This window comes from Dipodomys ordii, unplaced genomic scaffold (assembly GCF_000151885.1).
Source record: "Dipodomys ordii isolate 6190 unplaced genomic scaffold, Dord_2.0 Scaffold196, whole genome shotgun sequence".
Taxonomy (NCBI): domain Eukaryota; kingdom Metazoa; phylum Chordata; class Mammalia; order Rodentia; family Heteromyidae; genus Dipodomys; species Dipodomys ordii.
In genome coordinates, this window is record NW_012267412.1 from 979,854 (window position 1) to 1,002,309 (window position 22,456).

Consider the following 22,456-nt stretch of genomic DNA (forward strand, 5'->3'; position numbering starts at 1 on the left):
TGGTCGAGCACTAGCCCTGCGCAAAAAAGCTCAAGGACAGTATTCAGACCCTGAGGTTCAAGTCCCAAGACTGGTATGTGATCTCAAGCTGGAGCTAGAACTAGGGTTCAAGGGGGGAAAAAAACAAAGCATTTAAAATATCTAATTTCAGTGAGTTTGAAAGCTTTCCTTTTTATTTTGATGCCGGAGATCAAACCTAGGGGCTTTACCCATGCAAAGCAAACACAAAGTTACTGCATTACATTCTCAGACTCTCAATATGAAGGTTTTCTTTTTGCGAGGTTTTTTCTTTTGCACTTACTCGAGTGAAGCTCCTACCACTTGAGCCACACCTCTAGTTGACATTTTGCTGGTTATTCTAAAGATGGGAGTCTTGAAGACTTTTCTTCATGGGCTGGCTTCAAACCTTGATCCTCCAGGTTTTAGCCTCCTGAGAAGCTATGATCACAGGTGTGAGCCACCAGCACCCAACTCTCAGTATGTTTTTTTGAAAAATTACCAGTAAATATAGTCCCAGCTCATTAAGGTCTGATTCTAGCTTTAGGTTGGCTCTTACTAATTACTTTCATCTAATAAGCTATGACAACAGGTGAACAGATTTCTAGAACATCAAATTTCAAAATAAAATAGAGATCTTGGGGCAGACAAAACATGTTCTCAGGCTCCACTGCCAGCAGCACATGAGACCATGTTCCTATGTGATCTCTGAGCAATTTTACATATTCATATCCTTTAGTCCCAGACACAAAAGCCTATCAATCTGTCCGGCTAACATTTTAAACACATTTTATCAACTACATAAGGTCCAATGGGTTGGGAGCCCTTCCCTGGGGTGTGGTGTACACTTAAAACAGAGCTCGATTTTCAAGGTTGCTGTTATTTAAAGAAACTGTTCAAGGGTCTCTGAAGAAGTGTGGATTTGCAACTCAGGTTTAGGCTTGACATTTAGAATTCAGGCGCCAGCAGCATGCAGCAAACCTGAAGGGAATTTCTTTCAGAACAGAAACAGAAAGATAATCTTCAGGCTTTGTTTGTCTTAGGTGGCCCGACTTTATGCTACTTGGAAGGACAGTTAATAAGAGCACCCACCTCCCATGTTTGCTCTCCCTGTCCCCTCTGCCACCATCTCAGCATGTTCAAAGGTGACCTCCACAAGTCACTTCCTTTGATGGTTCTGCAATGGCTCAGTTCTGTAACCAGAGCCTCTGTAGCTGGCAGGACCCATGGTCCCACTTCTGCTTAGTTCTCATCTTCCAGAATGAAACTCTAGCGTCAGCCTGGGATGGCCTCCTCAGGAAAAGGCACTTCCACATAGGCAAGGGCCGGCAGTCCTCCCTTCCTCTCCCTCTCTCTGTCTCTCTCGCTCTGTACACGCCCAAGATGCAAGAAACTCAGAGGCCTGGGGTCTGCAGGCCATATTTTGTCACTGGGACTGCTTAGCCCTGGTGGGTTTTGAGAGTGCGAGTAGCAGAGGGGATCTTGAGGGTAGCTCCCTACACCAACATATTTGGAAGGAGGATTCTCAGCTAGCTGTTGTAATTGCTCCTATTTGTAGAGATTAGTAAAGTAATTCAGTTCTTGGTTCTCAAAATACACTCACTGACCTTCATTTGAACCCTCTTCTCTCAGCAATCCTTTTGAAGTATCTAAGAATGTGTCGTCCACACAAAACAGCGACGACAAAGATGCTGCTTTGTACTGGAGCCGGCCATCATTCCCACAGGAGGAGCAGCTCAGCCCTGACTTCTTCCTACCCCCATCCCTGACCCTAATGAGCTGAGCCAATTGAACTCACATTGAGTGAGCAAAGGCACACACAATATCCAATAAGGGTTAGTATTTTTTTTTTTGGTGCCAGTTTATTTAAAGAGCCAGTTATTTATTTATTTGTGGGATTTTTATAGCCTTTCCTCCCAAGAACTCACCCACGCCACCAACATTTGGTTTACGTTATGAAAAACCGTCCGATGCTTTTTCTGCATTTCCTTTTCAGCCTCTGCTGCCAACAACACAGAGTAAATACAATGCTTATGAGGGGGAAAAAGGGAAGAAAGTGCAGATTCAATGAAGACTGCACAGAAGCTATGGGTGCCAGGTGAAGTGGTAATGGGTCAGAGATTGGTTTGGAGGTGATCTGTAAAAGCTGACAAGGGCCACACCACACACTTAAAGCTTTCTAATGAGGCTAAGGGAAGAGAATAGGAATTGAGACGCGGCATAGTCGATGGAAGGCTCTGGCTGAAGTCAGAACCTCCTAGGCTGAAACCCAACCCACCTCTTACTTAAACGTATGACCTTGTGAGAGCTCTTGTAACTGTTCTGAACCTCAGTTTTCCTCTGAAATAGAAGAAAACAACCAGATCCGGGCACTGGTGGCTCACACCTGTAATCCGAAGCTTAGATCTGAAGATAGCAGTTCAAAGCTAGTCCAGGAAAGAAAGTCGGTGAGACTCTCCAATTAACTGCCAAAAAGCTGAAAATAGAGCTATGATTCAAATGGTAGAGGGCTTTGAGTGAAAAAGCTAAACGGCAGCACCCAGGTCCTGAGTTCAAGCCCTAGTATGTGCAAAACAAACCAAACCAAAAACCAAAGCACAGTACCGGTGGGCCTAGCCTATAAGACTAGCTACCCAGGAGGCTGAGATCTAAGGATCATGATTTAAAGCCATCTTGGGCAGGAGAGTCCATGAGACTCTTATCTACAATTAACCATTAGAAAAGCACAAGTGGAGCTGTAACTTACTAGCCTTGAGCACCAAGAGGCTTAAGGACAGTGCCCAGGCCCAGGTTAAAATAAGAAGGTGTTCAATACAAAGATCTACTGCATTTAAATAAGAGTTCATTGACTGTCTGTAACACCTAGTCTCCTTTTTCAGAAAGAATGTCATTTTATTCTTCAGTAGCTAGCTTTAAATGTTATGACAGGAAAATAAACATTAATGTGAAGAACTTGTGTGAAGCTATTGTTTATTTTCCTCCTGTGTAATAACAATCTAGACACTTCTACTTAAAGCATACCAAGAACTCTGAAACAACCCTTAGAGCTCCTTCAAGCCTGTCAACAGTAAAGACTCGAACAGCCTCATCTCAAGTATTGTAAGACATTGAGAAGTGAAGAGCAACACACACTATGTCCTTTCTAGTCTTAATTCTCAACACCCTGAGAGAAAAAGATGGTGTTGTAAACAGGATATGCCTCTAAGATATTATATAGTAAAAGTATTACCTGTACACATAAACTTTAACCAGTCTGACAATTAAAGGGAGCTTTAAATTTTACCATTAAACATAAGAGCAACTAAGGTTTCTTTTAAGCAAGTGAGGATTCTTGAAAGTATAGTTTATGGAAGTAAACGTAATGTTTAAAAGTCAAACTGTCCCCAAGTGGTGCTGTGGCTCAAGTGGTAGAGTGCTCGCCTTGAGCTGAAGAGACCAAGGACAGCACCCAGGCCCAGAGTTGAAGCCCCATGACTGACCCCCCAAAAATGTCAAACTGTCTTTAGAAGACAAACTTGACTAAACATCTTTGGTTCTGATGTGATTTTATTTAATCCATATATTGTTACTATATGACATCTACTATTCTTCCATTTTCAGACAAAGAAACCAAACTGAAAAAAAAAGCAAAGTGCCTGCCTCATGTCCCACACTAGCAGAGCTGGGATTCAGTCCCAGGTCTGTGAATCTGACTCCAGAATCTTAGGCCTATGTCTGTAAAAATAGTTAAAGACTCTGTTAATAACATTTGAAAATCTCATTGATTCAATATCCTTTGTTTAAAAATTAAGAATGTAAGAACTCCAAGTCAGGGGTTGGGAAGGTGGCTCAGTGGTACTTGCATGCATGAGGCCCTGGGTTTGATTCCTCAGTACCACATAAGCAGAAAAAGCTGGAAGTGGCACTATGGCTCAAGTGGTAGAACACTAGCCTTGAGCTGAAGAGCTCAGGGACAGCGCTTAGGCCCAGAGTTCAGGCCCCACGACTGACAAAAAAACAAAACAAGACAAAACAAAAAATTCCAAGGTCAAAAGAAATAACAGAAAATACTTAGAACTAAACTTGGAACTGAATCAGGACTTGGGTAAGGAGATCCAATATTGATTGTCCAAATAGGGATACATTCAGGGGAGGAAGGAGAAACTACTAGCAGACAATGTCTAAGCCTTGTGACCTTAGAAATTCTTAATGTATGGTCATCCCAGCCTTAAGGCTATTTGGTTACATCCTTACATAATAAGAAAAAAAAATGGGGGCTGGGAAGGTGGCTCAGTGGTAGAGCGCTTGCCTTGCATGCATGAGACACTGGGTTCAATTCCTCAGCACCACATAAGCAAAAAGGAAAAAAAAAGCAGAAGTGGTGCTGTGGCTCAAATGGTAGAGCGCTAGCCTTGAGCTGAAGAGCTGAGGGACAGCGCCCAGGCCCAGAGTTCAGGCCCCACAACCGGAGTCCCCCCCCCCAAAATAAAAGAAACTAGAAGTGTCACTGTGGTTGAAAGTGGCAGAAGGCTAGCCTTGAGCAAAAGAGCTCAGGGACTGTGCCCAGACCCTGAGTTCAAGCCCCATGAATGACAAAACATCAATACTATAGTTTAGTAAAAGCATAAAACAATAAAATAGAAAATAGCCAACAGAGAAAATAAAGCAAGGCCAAGCTAATCTGAAGAAAAGATAAATGTTTGCCAATGAGCTGGGAAGGTAGCTCAGTGGTAGAGTGCTTGCCTTGCATGCATGAGGCCCTCGGTTTGATTTCTCAGCACCACATAAATAGAAAAGGACGGAAGTGGCACTGTGGCTCCTAGTGGTAGAGTGCTAGCCTTGAGCTCAAGAGCTGATAGACAGTGTCCAGGCCCAGAGTTCAGGTCCCACAACCAACAACAACAACAACAAAGTCTGCCAAGACTAATAAAAGTAAAAAAGTGCTAAGTAATTAATATCAAGACATAAAATGAGGCCGGGTACAATGGTTTACACCTGTAATCCTAGATACTCAGGAGGCTGAGATCTGAGGGTAGCAGTTGGAAGCCAACTTCAGGCAGGAAACTGCATGAGACTCTTATCTCCAATGAACTACTCAAAAAAAGCTGGAAGTGGTATTGTGGCTTAAGTGATAGATTGCTTGCTTTGAGCAAAAGAAGCTCAGGGACAGAGCCCTGGCCCTAAGTTCAAGGTCCTTTGCCTGTCCACCCTCACCTCCCCCCCAAAAAAAGTCAGACTGGAATACACTGGAAACACATTTAGGAATGTAACAAGATCCCAGACCCCAATAACTAAAGTAAGCTAAGGAAAGAAATGAGACAACCTACAGATACTATTGAAAATTTTAAAATACTATGAATAATTTTGTCAATCAATTTTAAAACTCACATGAAAAGCCAACACATTACTAGGGGAAAAAAATCTATTACTCAACTAGGTAAAATCCAGGGAAAAACTAAATGATGAAGACATTGAGCCAGAAATTTTAAAAAGTTAAAGCCGGGCGCCGGTGGCTTATACCCGTAATCCTAGTTACTCAGGAGGTTGAAAAATGAGGGAGAGATAGTAAGAAGGAGAGGGAAGAGTAAGAATGTTGAAAGGAGTGACACTGATCAAGATGCACTGTTTTCAAAAATTGCTTTGTTGTTGAATGACATTCCTTTGACAACTACCTTAAGATAATTTTAAAAAAAAACGATTGAAGAGCCTGCCATAGATGGCTCACGCCTGTAACCCTAGCTACTCAGGAGGCTGAAATCTGAAGATCGTGGTTCAAAGCCTGCCCGGGCAGGAAAGTCCAGAAAACTGGAAGTGGTGCTGTGGCTCCAGTGGTAGAGAGCTCACCTTGAGCTGAAGAGCTCAGGGACAGTGCCCAGGCCCAGAGTTCAAGCCCCACAACTGACAAAAACATAAAAACAATTCAAGATTGGTTTTACATTATTGAAGGAGACAATCATTTGGAGATCTCAAGGGGGAAAGAAGTCATGTCTGACAAATGTTAATTTCAATTCAGTAATATCTTTTTAGCTAATGAGGAGTAAAAGGAAATTTAGCTTGATAACAGGCAATAAAAACCTACAATGAACACTAAGGTAAAATGCTGAAAACTAACCTTAAGATTCAAAACTAATAAACAGGCCGGGCACTGGTGGCTCACACTTGTAATCCTAGCTACTCAAGAGGCTGAGATCTGAGGATCGTGGTTCAAAGCTAGCCCAGGCAGAAAAGTCCTTTAGACTCTTATCTCCAATAAACCACTCAGAAAATCAAAAGTGGCACTGTGGCTCAAGTGGTAGAGCACATGCCTTGAGCTAAAGAGCTGAGGGACAGCACCCAAGCTGAGTTCAAGCCCCACAACCAACAACAACAACAAAAGAAACTAATAAACATCCTACACTCAAACCAGAAATACCACTTCAAGAAGTGCATTATTCAGTCTGTCTAAGGAGGTTTCGGTGAGCATCTAAGAAACTCCGTTTTGGATCCCAAAGTGAATCTGTGCTGTCACGCATAACCGGGTATTAACAGGGCACGTGGAGAGAAGCTACATCAGACACATCCACTTTTATTCCAGACCACGCTACATATGTGACTCAGTCAAATCCTTTCCTCTAAAAGCCACAACATCTGAAGGGCGAAAATGAGCAGCAATTTATTAGGGAAGGAGTTTTTAAGAGAGGAAGCAGACACAGAGAAAAACTTGAGTCTATTAAATCTCTTAATTTATCTACCATCTTTAAGGAATGAGTAATTTCTAGTAAATTCCAGAAAACTTAGCTCATCCCTGTAAATTTTCAAGCCTGCATTATAATCCTGGAGGAAAAAAACTTTCTCAAACAGGTTAGGCAGTTTCCTGTTTCAGAAGGTACTGTACATAGCTGACCTCTTGCTGACTGGGATCTTGCTAATTGTCAATAACAGAATGATCACCCACTATAATACTGGTGTTCTTGAAACAATCTAGAAGCAGATTGTGCGTGCGTGCATGCGTGCGTGTCTGTCTGTCTGTCTGTCTCTAAGTACTGGGGTTTGAACCCAGAGCCTGGGAACTAGCTGTCTCTTAGCTTTTTCTCTCAAGGCTGGTACTCTACCACTTGAGCCACAGCTACACTTCTGGCTTACTGGTGGCAAACTTGATAATGAGTCTCACAGGTTTTCCTGCCTGGGCTGGATTTTATTCAGCCTCCTAAGTAGCTTCAGTGGTACTGAACCTAAAGCTTGCTTTACTGGCATTCAACCACTTAACCAACCCTCCAACCCTGCTTTTTACTGGTTAATTGGAGATGGAGGCAGTCTATTGCAATTTTCTGAGTTGGCATCTCAATCCTTCAGATCTCCGTTTCTTGAATAGTCTTTTCTACTACAAGAATGTTTTCTTATTGAGTTTTGCTTTTTTAAAAAAATGTCAAGCGCATGAGAACAGTATATCTCAAAATTCTTAGATAACCTATTTTTCCACTGGAGACCCTTCAGTTGAATTGTGGGACTTTCTTCAACTTGAGATATAATAATATATGAAAATACGTGTGACCACACTATGGGCCTGACACAGAAATAGCTTCTGCTCTACCCAGCACGTGTGACCACCTCCCACGGTCCCATGAAATTGGGTGGCTGAAGGAAAAGCACACTACTCTGAGGAGCAGCTGGTCTCTGGGGATAAATGGAACATGTCTGAACATGCCAAATTGCATGGTTTTCCCTTCCTTTCAGGGAGGAAATCACCAATATAAATCACAGCTTTCAAGCACAGTGTTTATCTTCTAAAAATAACCTGAGTTGTGAAGAATTATATACTAGAATTATATGAAACATTAAGAATGTACTTTGACAAGATTCTATTTTAGTTGTTTAAAGTATAATCCTTGCAAAATACCATCACTATCAACAAAATACATTGAGGTCAAATAAGATACAGAGATAAAAAGTAATCTAAGGAAAGAGGTACATAAATCAGTTTTTATCTAATCAATTTTTACCCTCAAAAAAAAAACCAGACTGGAGCTGGGAAGGTGGATCAGTGATAGAACGCTTGCCTTGCATGCTCGAGGCCCTGGGTTCGATTCCTCAGCACCACATAAACAAAAAGAAAAAAAGCCGGAAGTGGCGCTGTGGCTCAAGTGGTAGAGTGCTAGCCTTGAGCTGAAGAGCTGAGGGACAGCGCCCAGGCCGAGTTCAGGCCCCACGACTGGACCAAAAAAAAAAACAAAAAACCGACTCTATGGAACTGTAACCCCTCTGCTCAACTCCTTAATAATAACAATAAAATAAATAATTATATATACATATTTTAAAAGCAGACTATATTCAATTGAACAGATTAGGCACACTTGGAGCAAACAATAATCAATACACTGTCATGCAGGTTTCGATTTAGGAAAACCCAAGAAAGATTTTGCAGTTTGAGAGATGGATAAGAGACCAGGTACTGTGCTTCAAGGATATAATCCCAGCAACTCTGGAGGGAAAGGAGAGGAAAATCATAGTTCAAGGCCAGTGGAGGCAGGAAGGTGAGTTACGGGTACCCTGTCCAAAAAAAATAAGGCAAAAAAAAAAGGGATGGAACATAGCTCAAAGATGCCTATTTAACAAGCAAGAGGTCCAGAGTTCAAACTCCAGTATGGCCAAGAGGAAGGGAAGGGAAAGAGAGAGGAAGAGGCAGATAAAAGAAGGTGAGGGAAATGAGAGAGGGAGAAAGACAGTATGTTCCTTAAGGTGCTACTAGTGGCTCACACCTGTAATTCTAGCTACTCAGGAGGCTGTGGTCTGATTGGGGTTGGAAATCGGCCTAGACAGGAAAATCGATGATACATTTATGTCTAATTAATCAGCAAAATACCTGGAAGCAGATCTGTGCCTCAAGTGGTAGAACACCATCTCTGAATGGAAAAAGCTAAAAGAGGGGCTGGGAAGGTGGCTCAATGGTAGAGTGCTTGCTTTGCATGCAGGAGGCCCTGGGTTCGATTCCTCAGCACCAGCACCACATAAGCAAAAAGAAAAATGCTGGAAGTGGCGCTGTGGCTCAAGTGGTAGAGCGCTAACCCTGAAGAGCTGAGGGACAGTGCCCAGGCCCAGAGTTCAGGCTCCATGACCAGACCCAAAAAAAAAAAGAAAAGAAAAAGCTAAGAGACAGTGCCCAGGTTCTGAGTTTAAACCCTAGTACTGCTACAAAAAGAGAGAGAGAGAGAAAGAAAGAGAGGGGGGAGGGGCCAGGTGCTGGTGGCTCACACCTGTAATCTTAGCTACTTCAGAGGCTGAGATCTGAGGATTGCACTTTGAAGCCAGCATAGGCAGGGAAGTTCTTATCTCCAATTAACCACCAGAAAACCAGAAGTGGTGCTGTGGCTCAAAGTAGCAGAGTGCTAGCCTTAAGCACAAAATTTCAGGGACAGCTCCTAGGCCCTGAATTCAAGCCCCATGACTGACCCCCAAAAAAAGGCAAAGAAAGGAAGAAAAATTTAGAGAACTGAAGAATGTTTCTGTTTAACAAAAAAGGTACAGAAGAATAGGGGTGATGGTAGAGCAGAGATTGACCATGATTTTTCTCCACATGTGACAGTTATTTATATATTCAGATCCCCAACTCAGTAGCGGGTTGAGCATTTTGATTCTGCCTTTCCCACAGCCAGGGCCTCCTGTGTACTCTGATCTTTGGCACAGTACTCTAATACTCTGGGGTACTCTGTACTATTTCTACTTTATTGATTCAGAAGCCTACAGAATACTTCCCCTTGGACTCCATTTCTATCTCAAGACTCTCCACATCATCCCAGTATGTGTGAAACCATTCCATTCCCACAGGCGAAGACGTGTAGGAGGGAGTAAGTTCAAGATGACAGGCAGACTTCAAAAGAATAGCCCTGAAATAAGCTATATCCACATTCTGGTCTGGCCCTTCTCCCTTTAGACCCCTGAAGGCTGATGGCCACAAATCTCAGAGACCCAAGCCTCTTCCTTTCTTGAGGAGGTTGAGCAGCCTGGAGGTAGATGACTCTATTGTCAGCCAGAGCTGCAAAAGGAAAAAAAATTCCAGTGGAATTAAGGTATTTCCCCAGTTCAGCCAATCATTCATAAAATGTTACACTAGCCCTTTGGATGTGTTATTAAAAAAAAAAAAAAAGAGTGAATTGAGAGGGACATAATACTAAAACAGATTTAACACAGAACAATTTTTCTTTATAGTATAAAAATACAAATGTGTTAAGTATTTCAAATGCTGAATATATCTACTACCTCACCCCTCTTCCTCAATTGATAACCCTATAGAAAATCAGCAAGATGCTGCTGTTTACAGGGGGAAAAAAAATGACAAAAACCTACTGAAATAAAAATGGTGTCTCAGCTAGAATTCATAAGCTGGCAGGTCTACAGGGTGATTTTTGCCCACAGAGTGATTTTATTTAGTCTATAAAGTATTGTTACTATTTTTAACTTAAATTAGTTGCCAACTTAAAACAAATCTGTGCTTACTATATAAAAGTCGGGAGCTGGTGGCTCATGAATGTAATCCTAGCTAAGAGGAAGCTGAAATCTGAAGCTCAAGGTTCAAAGCTAGCCTGGGCAGAAATGTCTGTGAGACTCTTATCTCCAATTAACCAAAACAAATGGAAGTGGCGCTGTGGCTTAAGTGGTAGATCACTTGCCTTGAGCTGAAGAGCTCAGGGACAGCACCCAGGCCCAGAGTTCAAACCCCATGACCAACAACAACAAAAAAATCCAAATTTCCCAATTATCCTGTCAAAGAGCAAGCTTGTGACATAAAGTAACAACTGGCTGCTGTCTCTTCAGTTGAGTTCCAGTCCCAACAAAAGCGCCTTCCCCCGCTATCCAATGCTCACTCCTTAGACCCCGTGCAATGTGGCAAATTAACAAACAACTAACCATAATACACAGCTCTACAGGGTAGCTGTCAAAGCAAGGGGACAGGGGAAATCAGAACCAAGCAAAGGTGCTTTATTATTTCTGCATTTCATCTAGAAATAAGCCACAGTGACCTTCAAGTAAACACTGATAGTCATCCAGGTTGAACCAAACCTGGAGAATGTCTACTCCCAGTCTTCCTTCTCCTTCTCCCTTGCTCCACCCCTCCCCACACACAATACAGTGAGACAGCCATGAACTGAAATGGTCACCATCTTATTATATCCCTTGGTTATATCACTGATAATCCATGACCTCACCATCCCAGAAACTTGAAATAGGGCAGGCTCCCAGGACATCCCACATAAAGGCCATAGTATCCAAAAATCTACACCTCAATAACGGACTTAGAAGAATGGGGGATACCTAGATACCTTTACTTGGTGATTTAAAAAAAAAAGTACCCTTAAAGCCTCAATTCCCTAATTAGGTGCACAACATATGTGGAGTATAACTAGGCAATTTCTATCTTCAAAGCAGATGTTAAAACCCTGAGCTAATCTCTCAGTGATGAACTATGTTAAAAATAGATGAATAATGTCCCTTGTAACTCAGCTATCTTCTCTAATAGTTAGGTAAAATAGTAACAAATTAGTTATGAGAGGTATAAACCAAAGTTCAATTCTTATGGGTAGTCTCCAATGAGGAGCCAGGAAACTTGCCCTCAGTGAGGGTCCATAGACTTGTGTGTTCTGTGCAAGTCACCTTTCCTATAGCTCGGAAAGGGGGTTAGTAGCACCAAGTATCTCTCCCTTCCCTGCTTCATAAGGTTTAGTAATGTCTACAAATCTTATGGAGCACCCCACGGACAGCGTGGAATACAAGTAAGTTCTACTCATCTTATTATTAATCTTACCACCACAAGGTGCCTCAATAGCATGAGAACTTCTATAAGTATCAGATCAAACTGCTTTCCCTCTCCCAATGAGGACAGGAGTTGAGGAAGTCCAGAGCAGCCCAGCACCCACCTCTGTTCTGATGGATACTGGTTTTCAGGCATCATCTTTGGCATCTGCAGGGGCTGATGTGGTGGTCTAGGGACGGCAAATGTCTGCGGCTGTGGTCCAGGTTCTGGAAGTGAGTGAGGGGTGGGGGCAGGGCCCACACCTGGTACTGAGCCGGCTCCAGGGGCATGAGTTGAAGGGGGCAGAGTGGCTTGGGGTGGGGGAAATAGGGAATTCTGATGGGTGGGTGACAAAGGAGTGGTAGGAGGGGTTAATGGCTTGAACCCAGAGGGAGGCTTCCTATCATAGGCACTGCAAACAGAAAGAAAGAAGGGACCATTAGGCTGCAATGAAGCCATTAGCATGGTTACCAGGTCCAGTTTTCAGCCCCTGGTTGCCAGGAAATAACAGCATTAACATAGTTAAATTGCTAGAAGCCCTGAGGGAATATTTGTACCTCAGAAAAGTGACAAACACACTGCGTCACAGGGACTTGTTTAACACATCTAGTGATTTTTCTCAAAGATAATTTTAGCCTCTGCTTCCGGTTTCCTTTTTTCCCTCCTTCTCAAAGAATTCTCTGTGCATGTGTAGAGAGGTAGAGGGTGAGGGGAGAATATACATCCGGGCATTTTCAGGTCCCATCTCCTACGTATTCCAGGGCTTTGGGGAATGAGTAAGAATCCTGGTGAAAGGTAAACTTCTGATACATCACTTGAATTAACAAACCTCAGCCTCCCCTTCTCAGGCAGATCTATGTTTACCTTCTAGAGCAAAGAATGGTTTAAAATTAAAGCTTCATTCCCGGAGCTTAGATATTCCTAGGTAAAGGGCACAAGAATGGGACCTTTTTTTTTTTTTTTTGGTCTATTCTGATTTGAAGATTACTTCCTTGGTGCTTAAAGTTCACATTAACATATGATAGACATGAATAAGTATTCTCAGCCTGTCTCAAATCCACAGATCAAATAACCCAGTATTCCAGGCTAATTTAGATCCCTATAGATCTATATTGTTTGTGGCTCTCAAACACATTTTTCTTTTTGTATATAGCCCCATAGTTCCAAATGGACTCGGGTACACCTAGCGGATAATACCTAGAACATTCAACTTGATGGCCACTTCCACTCTGGACAGCCTTCCTCTGGCTCCACTTACCAATAGTTGTAGAGGCACTTTTCTCCATAGTTAGCACCAAGAGCCTGCTCATGGCTACAGGACGACAGCTCAGAGGAGGGGCTATGCAGCTCCCTCTTGATCTTGGTTGGAGGTGGGGCATGAAGCACCACTGAAATCAGAAAAGAAACAAAAAGAGGGAAAGCCAGTTAGTTCAGACCACAAGGCCTCCTTTCTCAAACCTTCCATCCACCTAATTGTTCTTAGAATTCAAGTCAAGGCACAAGTCAAGCAAGCAAGGCAAAACACTAAAAAGACACAACCTTGCAACAAAATTGAATTTAAATTCCTATTTAGAAGCTAAATAATTTCAGAGAGGGCCTTTTACCCAAAGTAGAAAAAGCCCTAACAACAATGTTGTACCATCAGGGCTGTCTTCTAGTTGTGAGTTAAAATGGCTACTGTCTGTCCAGCTACCTTGGAGGGCAGGAAGGAAAAACAGAGTTTAACTTCTGTACTGGCCACTTTCTACTACATTGAGGTCTCAGTAAAAAGATAATCACACCAGTAAAAAGATAATCTGCCTGGCGACAGTGGTTCACGCCTGTAATCCTAGCTGCTAAGGAGGCTGAGATCTGAGGATCACAGTTCAAAGCTAGCTGAGGAAGGAAAGTCCTTTAGACTCTTATCCCCAATAAACCACCAGAAAACCAGAAGTGGTACTGTGGCTTAAGTGGTAGAGCGCTAGCCTTGGGCTGAAGAGCTGAGGAACAGTGCCCAGGGCCAGAGTTCAAGCCCCACGACCGACAAAAAAAAAAAGATAATCCCACTGGGAGCCAGTGGCTCCTATGTGTAATCCTAACTACTCAGAAAGCTGAGAGCTGAGGATTGCAGTTTAAAGCTAGCCCAGACAGAAGAAAGTCCACTCATTCCCAATTACCCACCAGAAAACCAAAGTATAGTTGTGGTTCAAAGTGGTAGAGTACTAGCCCAGGACCCTGAGTTCAAGCCTCATGATATATATATAAAATCACAAGGTAAGATATAGTGGCTCATAGTCAGGAAGCTGAGATCTGAAGATCAGTTTGAAGCCAGACCTAACTTTTATCTCCAATTAACCACTCCTCTCCCCGCCCCCAAAATAAAAGCTGGAGTAGAGCAATGGCTCAAGTGGTAGAGCATCAGCCTTGAGCAAAAAAGGCCCAAGTCCCAGTATTATCACCAAAAAGAAAGAAAAGAAAATATAACCCACTACAATTTTGTTTGACTCAATATTTATGCCTAAAATACTTTTAGGATTTTGGTTAATTTCCAGTGATTACACCAAGTAGAATTAGCCATCTCACCCCTTCCATGTGAGAAGACTAAATGACCTTCCTTCCAGCCAACAAGTCTTTTAAGTCTATACCCCCAAGTTCTGGGCTCAGCTGTCAACACATTAGATGGAAACTATTACCAATGACAAGACATAAAGTTAAGTCATGGCAGTGACTGACTGGAGAGGACAAGTTTCCATCACTCTTACATAATGCCAACTGCTTTTCTTGAACACATGCAATAGAATTTGAGAACAGATTATATTTAGAAGTCTAATATTAGAGTCTCGTGATTTTTTTTGATGGTGACATCATGGCAGCCAACACTCAATTGTTATTAAATGTTTTCATATAGATAAATAGCTAAGTTTATACATGAATATTATTAGTAAATATGAGAAGGGAAAGTTGGACAAGATGATACAATTAGTGCATTGGCAACTGGCAGTATGGCCACTCGGTCACTGCTTCTCTTACCTATCTTCAATTATAAAAAATTTTGGTGAAGTTATGAGGAAAGGTAATCAAATTTCAATTTAAACAAAAGTTACATGATCTAGCGACTCAGGGCTGAGATCTAAGGATCATGGTTCAAAGGCAGCAGTTTACCAAGCAGGAAACTCCGTGAGATGCTAATCTCCAATTAACCACCAAAAAGCAGGAAGTAGAACTGTGCTCCAAATAATAGGGCACTAGCTTTGAGCAAAATGGCTCAGGGACAGCACCCAGAGGCTAAACAAACCCTAGTACTGGCACCAAAAAGAAAAAAAAATTGCAACCACTGCTTTACTGGAGTTTGGAAAAGTAAATAATTATAGTACTATTCAATTTCCTCATTTGGGGTTTTAGTAATATACAATATACAGTTCTGACAAGACTAACACTAGAGTATAAACCAAAGTTGTCCAGAAATAAAACTTCTATAATTGTCAGAGGAGAATCTAAACTGCTAGCTCACTCTTAATCTAGATTTCTGCAAATCTAAATAGAATGCTTAGTGTGTGCCACACCATTTTGGCTCATTTTTGACAGTTTTACCACAAAACTGTCTTATACATGGAATCTTGTGTTCTTACTCAAAGAAGGAATTCAAGAAAACATGATAGAGGTATAACTCAGGTGGTAGAGTGCCAGCCAATGAGTGAAAGCAAGTGTCTGAGAGCAAGTTCAAAGTCCTGGTCTTACACAAAAAAACAAGCAAGCAAGAAAGAAAGCCAAATGAGGGAATGATGAATTATATTATCAGTACCTCCAAGTAGGAAGCACATGGTCCTATATAAGGCTAACCACAATTTAGTCACACATAGATACCCCCAACCCCTGCTACAATCACAGAATCCCTCAATTAAAGGGAATAAGAAAACAGAGAGCTGGGTGCCAGTGGCTCACCCTGTAATCCTAGGTACTCAGAAGGCTAAAATCTGAGGATCGTGGTTCAAAGCCAGCCCATGCAAGAAAGTCCGTCAGACTCTCATCTCCAACTAATCACCAAAAAACCAGAAGTGGTGCTGTGGCTCACGTGGTAGAGTGCTTACCTTGAGCTGAAGAGATCAGGGACAGATAGCACCCAGGCCCAGAGCTCAAGACCCACAACTAACACCCCCCCAAAAAAAGAAAAAAGAAAGCAGAGAATGTCAGGAATAAGACTAGAAGTTTAAGAGATATATGTGAACAGTAGAGCCATGGGCACCCTGTGAGTAGCAAGAGACAACCTCACCATCCAAAGTTTCACTGGTCTAGGGGACACATAGATGGTCCGACTATGTTGTATTATATTTAGGCAGAAACTCAAACCCAAGGAATTTTCCTTGTTTTCACTTGAGAAATAAAAGAAAATGGCACAGCACCTTGTAGATAGTGCTATGATGGTACACAATTACAGCCTGTGCTTTCAAAAATAGGGTATTTACCTTGGCACAGAAGACTTACTAAAAGATGACAAAGACAAAAAAAAAAGACAAAGACGCAGGACCACAAAAGATAATTAATTAGAAATGAAAAAAAAATCACAGACTCTTAATAGAAAACAAAGACTGAGAAAGTATTGACTAAGCTGATACACATCTACAATTTAGAAACTTTTGAGTTCAAGCTCAAGCTATAGAAGATGAGCCCACAAAATCTATGAATCCTTGACAGTAATTCCTAATGGGTATAAGACCATCTTATACCTGGGCAGTATCTCTGAGCTTCTGTGCTCAAGGCTAGCCCTCTACCACTTTGAGTCACAGCTCCATTTCCTTTTTTTTTTTTGGTGATTAATTGGAGATAGGAGTCTCATAGACCTTCCTTCCTGCACTGGCTTCTAACCACAATTTTCAGATCTCAGCCTCCTGAGTAGCTAGGATTATAGGCATGAGCCACAGTGCCCATCTGAGGGATTGGGTTTTGTTGTTGTTGTTGTGTTCAGTCGTGGGGCCTGAACTCTGGGCCTGGGCACTGTCCCTCAGCTCTTCAGCTCAAGGCTAGCGCTCTACCACCTGAGCCACAGCACCACTTCCAGCTTTTTCTACTTACGTGGTACTGAGGAATAGAACTCAGGGCCTTATGTATGCAAGGCAAGCACTCTACCACTGGGCTACCTTCCCAGCCCTTAGTTTTTAATGTTTCCTCTTGGAAACAATTTAGAAGTTGACTATGGCCTTAGCATACTTAATTCAAGCTTTCACATTTATTTACATTTGCTCATAAGAATATGTTTATACTTCCCAGCCAGTCATGCTTCAGATACCTAAGTTCAAGAACATAGACCTCACCCTATCCACTATGTCTAGGACATCAGAATGTCCAGGATCAGCCAAGCAGTGATGGCTCATGCCTATAATCCTAGCTACTCAGGAGGCTGAGAACTGAAAATTGTGGTTAGAAGCCAGCGCAGGAAGGAAGGTCTATGAGACTCCTATCTCCAATTAATCACCAAAAAAAATGGAAATGGAGTGACTCAAAGTGGTAGAGGGCTAGCCTTGAGCACAGAAGCTCAGAGATACTGCCCAGGCTCTGATTTCAAGCCCCACAATCAACAACAGCAACAACAAAGAATGTCCAGGAACAAACCTCTGAATTAGAAGCCTTCACACTTCTTTGCCACCCTTGCTTCCTATTCTAGCGTTCCCCTCAATGTCTCATTCTTCTTTCTACAAAGTAGAGTGTTTCAAAATCATCCAAGTTTCAATCTGCCACAGACTTTGTGGTAAGTTACATAAAATATTTCTGTACTGTGGAGTGTTAAAGGAATTGCCAACCGGCTGTACTGAGGTCTGAAGAAGAGGCAGGCTTACCCTCTCCTGATCCACACGGGCTTTATCTGCCTTTCACCAGTTGTCACTGTTTATGGCTTGTTTGGGGGTTTTCCTCCTCCCTTCTTCAGTTTCATGACTTTCATCTGGGACAGACTCATCTTTCCCAAATCAGCTGTGCAGGCCTGACTTTGACAGAGGGCCATATTTGGTCACACTCGACAACCACAACTCTTACTTTACATGGAAAGTTGTCTCATGACAGAAGTTAAGCAGAACACTGACACCTGCTTCTGCATGGCAGGCCATGAGACCATTATCTCAGGTGGGCTGTCTCTACTACAGAGGCTCCATAGCACTTCAGCACAACTGTGATATGGACTGTTTGCTAACAGTAATAGCCAGATATTCCTCAGAACTCAAGCCATTATCCTACAGCAAAGGCTTACTCTTAAGCTTACTACTCTATTGGTCACCAGCTAGCTGTGTGTCGTCATTCCTCACTTGGACCATTACCATTCTACCACAGTTCCCTCTAGAAGACACAAGGGGGAATCGGTTGGCAATGCCTGAGACATCTGGCCACACATTTTCTGGTTGTGGTCAGTAGAAGGAATAAGAAGGGAGGCAGAAGCCGGTGTTGGTGGCTTATGCCTATAATTGTAGCTACTCAGGAGGATGGCAGTTTGAAGCTAGCCAGGGCAGCAAAGTCAATGGGACTCTTATCTCCAGTTAACCAGAGGCGGCACTGTGGCTAGCCTTTAATAAAAAAGCTCAGAAACACACACACACACACAAATACAAATGCAGGCAGAAGAAAGACAATCAAATAAGGAACATGTGAATATAGAAATGACACTGCCAGTACAGAATTGAAGCCACTGTACCATTCTTCTTTGATTTACCCTTCACTTGTCTGTCTGACTGTCCCACTCATAAAATCCTGAGGCTTTTGAAGTCACCAGAGGGAATGTTTCCTGGGATCTGTGGTTTGAAGAGCCAAAAATGGCCCCAAGTCTTACTTTCTAACTCACTCTTGTCTTTTCTTAACTCTGGACATTTTTTGACAAACTGAAACAAAACTCATAGAGGTAATTAGTGAGGAGAAAAATTAAGGCTTTAAATTCTTTTTCTTCCTATTGTATTACCAGGAAGAGTCAGAAATATTTCCCATTTTAGGACTGAGTGGATTAGACTCATTCCAAGCATAAAATACATGATGATTATTATTTTTATTCCTTTTCATTGCTATAGTAGCAAAAATGAGTAATAACACCTCACCCTTGAGACAGGCAGTTCACAAGGAGATTAAGTAGGTAGTTGACCTCCTGGCACCTAAAAGAGTACCAAGGCAGACAACAGTGGCTTACACCTATAGTCCTAGCTTGTCAGGAGGCTGAGATATAAGGATTTGTGGTTGGAATCCAGCATATGTAGGAAAGTCTATGAGACTCTTATTTCCAATTTACCACCAAAATGACAGACATGGAGCTATGGTATAAGTGTAGAGTGCTAGCCATAAGCACAAAAGCTCAAGGACAGCACCCAGGCACTGAGTTCAGACCCCAAGATCAGCACAAAACAAAAAACAAAAACAAAAAAAACAGTATTCAGAAAAAGAGATCCTCACTTAAGATTTCCAAATCCAGTAAGAAGTATACTTAAAAATCAACTGAATGGTTAACATGGACCCTACCTGGCAAGTTTCCAAAGATAAAAATTGTCAATGTTAAGCCGGGCACTGGTGGCTCACGCCTGTAATCCTAGCTACTCAGGAGGCTGAGATCTGAGGATCGCGGTTCAAAGCCAGCCCAGGCAGGAAAGACAGTGAGACTCCTATCTCCAATAAACCACCAGAAAACCAGAAGTGGCGCTGTAGCTCAAGTGGTAGAGCGCTCGCCTTGAGCTGAAGAGCTGAGGGACAGCGCCCAGGCCCAGAGTTCAAGCCCCACGACCGACAAAAAAAAAAAAATCAATGTTATCCATTTTATCTAGGGGGCACAAAGCAAGGATAGGTGAAGGTACAGGAGAATGCGCCATTTTAATATTTAGCACAGCTAAATCACAGTAAGCAATAAGTTCTCAAATTTAAAACAGAAAAAAATCAACTACTGGACAATCTGTGCCAAAAAAACTTTAATGAGTCCCTGAAAAGCCCTCTCTTCAAACACAAACTATTTCTGTGATGTAACTATAAACATCTGACCCTCACTCTTCTAAGGCCAACGAAGTAACACAGATGTGAGAGGCGAAAGAATGAACATGTTTAGACATCTATAATTCTATATATTCACTCTAGATGTAGCCTTAAAAAAGTCAACAACTTAAAAGAAAACGTTTGCCGAGTGCTGGTGGCTCATGCCTGTCATCCTAGCTACTAAGGAGGCTGAGATCTGAGGATCATGGTTCAAAGCCAGCCCAGGCAGGAAAGTCTGTGAGACTCTTTTTTTTTTTTTGGGGGGGGGGTCCGGTCGTGGGGCCTGAACTCTGGGCCTGGGCGCTGTCCCTCAGCTCATCAGCTCAAGGCTAACGCTCTACCACTTGAGCCACAGCGCCACTTCTGGCTTTTTTCTTATGTGGTGCTGAGGAATCGAACCCAGGGCCTTGAGCATGCGAGGCAAGCGCTCTACCACTGAGCCACCTTCCCAGCCCTCTGTGAGACTCTTATCTCCAATAAGCCACTAGAAAACCGGAAGTGGCGCTGTGGCTCAAGTGGTAGAGTGCTCATCTTGAGCTGAAGAGCTGAGGGACAGCACCCAGGCCCAGAGTTCAGGCCCAAAAAAACCCCAACTTTTTAAAAGTCAGTGCTATGGGAGAGGTGATAAGGAGACTGCTGTGGATTAAAGATAAATGAGGCATAAACTTCAGCACATACACTAAGATTGGAATGATAGAGAACACTAGCAAGATCCTCGTGTAAGAATGACAGACAAATTCATAACGAGCAAAGTACAAATCACACACATTATGAATGTATGAACCCTAACTTCATCTTAGATAAAAAAAACTATCAATATCAGCTATCCATGACAATTGGGGACAACTGGAAGATTATAAATATTACCAAGTGAAAGTTAATTTATAGGTATGGGGAACAGTGTTCTTTTCTTGAGCTTTGTACTGAAGTATGTGAGCAAATGTAACTTGCTTTCAAATGGCTAATTTAAAAAGTATATATTTATGTATCTACATATAAATACATGCACATATACAGAAAACAATGCAAATGTAGCAATGTCTTAAAAATAAATCAGTAAAACAGATATTATATTCCATTTTCCCAAAGAAATTAACAATTCTTTTTGAGGAAAAAAGTCCTTTATGTATGACTGCAAAAGTGGGAACTTCAGCTGGGTGCTGGTGGCTCATACCTGTGCTCCTAGCCACTCAGGAGGCTGATCTGAGGATCCTGGTTCAAAGTCTGACTTCGATGGGAGTCTGTGAGACCCTTATCTCCAATTAACCACCAAAAAGCTAAAGTGGAGCTGTGACTCAAGTGTTAAGAGTGCTAGTCTTGAGCAAAAAAAGCTCAGGGACAGCACTCAAACCTTGAGTTCAAGCCCAGGACTGGCATGCGTGCACATCCATACCCACAAAGTGTCAACTTCAAATTCATGTATTTGGTTAAGAAGAAAGTCATGTATGAGCTGGGCACTGGTGGCTCACACCCGTAATCCTAGCTACTCAGGAGGCTGAGATCTGAGGATCGCAGTTCAAAGCCAGCCCGGGCAGGAAAGTCTGTGAGACTCTTATCTCCACAGATAGAGCTGAGGGACAGCGCCCAAGCCCAGTTCAAGCCCATGACCGACCAAAAAAAAATTAAAAAAGAAAGTCACCTTTGGCTACTACCAAACTGGAAAGGTAATAGAGCCTGGGAACCTAAAATTACACAAGAATAAATGTTGGTCATACTCTTAACATCTAAGTCTGTGATTCTCAAATATTTTGTTGGCCTTGGCTCACTTAGAAAGGACAAGGGAAATACCCTAGAGCCCAAAACAAGAACAGCCACTAACATCACTGTGATTACTCCCAGCTGCCAACACTTCCACTGCTTCTACAAACAGACAGGGACTGACTTCACATACATATTAATGACATAGAACATAAATGTGTCCAACTAAGGCCACAGTACATTCTTGGGGAAAAAATTGGGAGAATTTCCATTCTATGTGACTGCATATGGATAATAAGCTTAAAATGCTACCAGAAAAGTATGAGAATTAATTACATTTCATTAAAAGAGCACACAATGCAGCCAACACAAACTTACAGCGGTTAGTAAAATTAAAAAGAGTTCAATGTTTCTTCACTGAAGTTCTCCTCATACTATTACCATAAACAGTTGTTTTGGCCACTTTTCCCCATAATGGCTAAACAGAGACAGAACCAGGGCAAGAAGAAGAAAGCTGAATTGGGTAACCTCAGTTTTTGCTGCTTAGAGCCTGTGATGAGAGGAGAGAAAAGCAAAGACTTTGTGGGTGGGGCACATCTGGCCCCACTATCTTACCAGGCTAGGGCATCCAAAAGGAATATAGAGCTAAAGATCTAAATGGTGTTCAAGAAAATCTGCCTGCTTGGAGAAATCCCTGTGCATTTTTGACCTAGGAACGAAGGGCTGCAGGAGGATTTTGTTGTGGAACCAAGGCCCTGCACAGACTATGGGAGACAAGCACCTAATACAGCTAATGCCTAGTCAGAGAAGCATCTTAAGGGGTTTGAGGGGAGGTTCATTCTGCAGTCTCAAACTGCAAGGACTGCATTATGTGTCCTACATCAAGAAAGCAAGGTTGGAAGCCAGCACTGGTGGCTCACACCTATAATCCTAGCTACTCAGGAGGGCTGACACCCAAGGATCACAGTTCAAAGTCAACCCAGACAGGAAAGTCTGAGAGACTCTTATCTCCAATTAACCCACCAGAAAACCAGAAGTGGCGCTGTGGCTCAA

At 42.4% G+C, this 22,456-nt stretch overlaps 1 protein-coding gene across 1 annotated transcript in view; it reads right to left on the minus strand.

Moving 5' to 3' along the window:
* Etv5 (ets variant 5) overlaps positions 1–22,456 on the minus strand; it is a 70,488-nt gene that overhangs the window by 25,924 nt on the left and 22,108 nt on the right. Inside the window, exons 6-7 of the mRNA XM_013034807.1 lie at positions 12,999–13,128; positions 11,865–12,152 (exon numbers count right to left, since the gene is read on the minus strand). Of these exons, the coding sequence (XP_012890261.1) occupies positions 11,865–12,152; positions 12,999–13,128 (418 nt within the window). The remainder of the gene's footprint in view (positions 1–11,864; positions 12,153–12,998; positions 13,129–22,456) is intronic.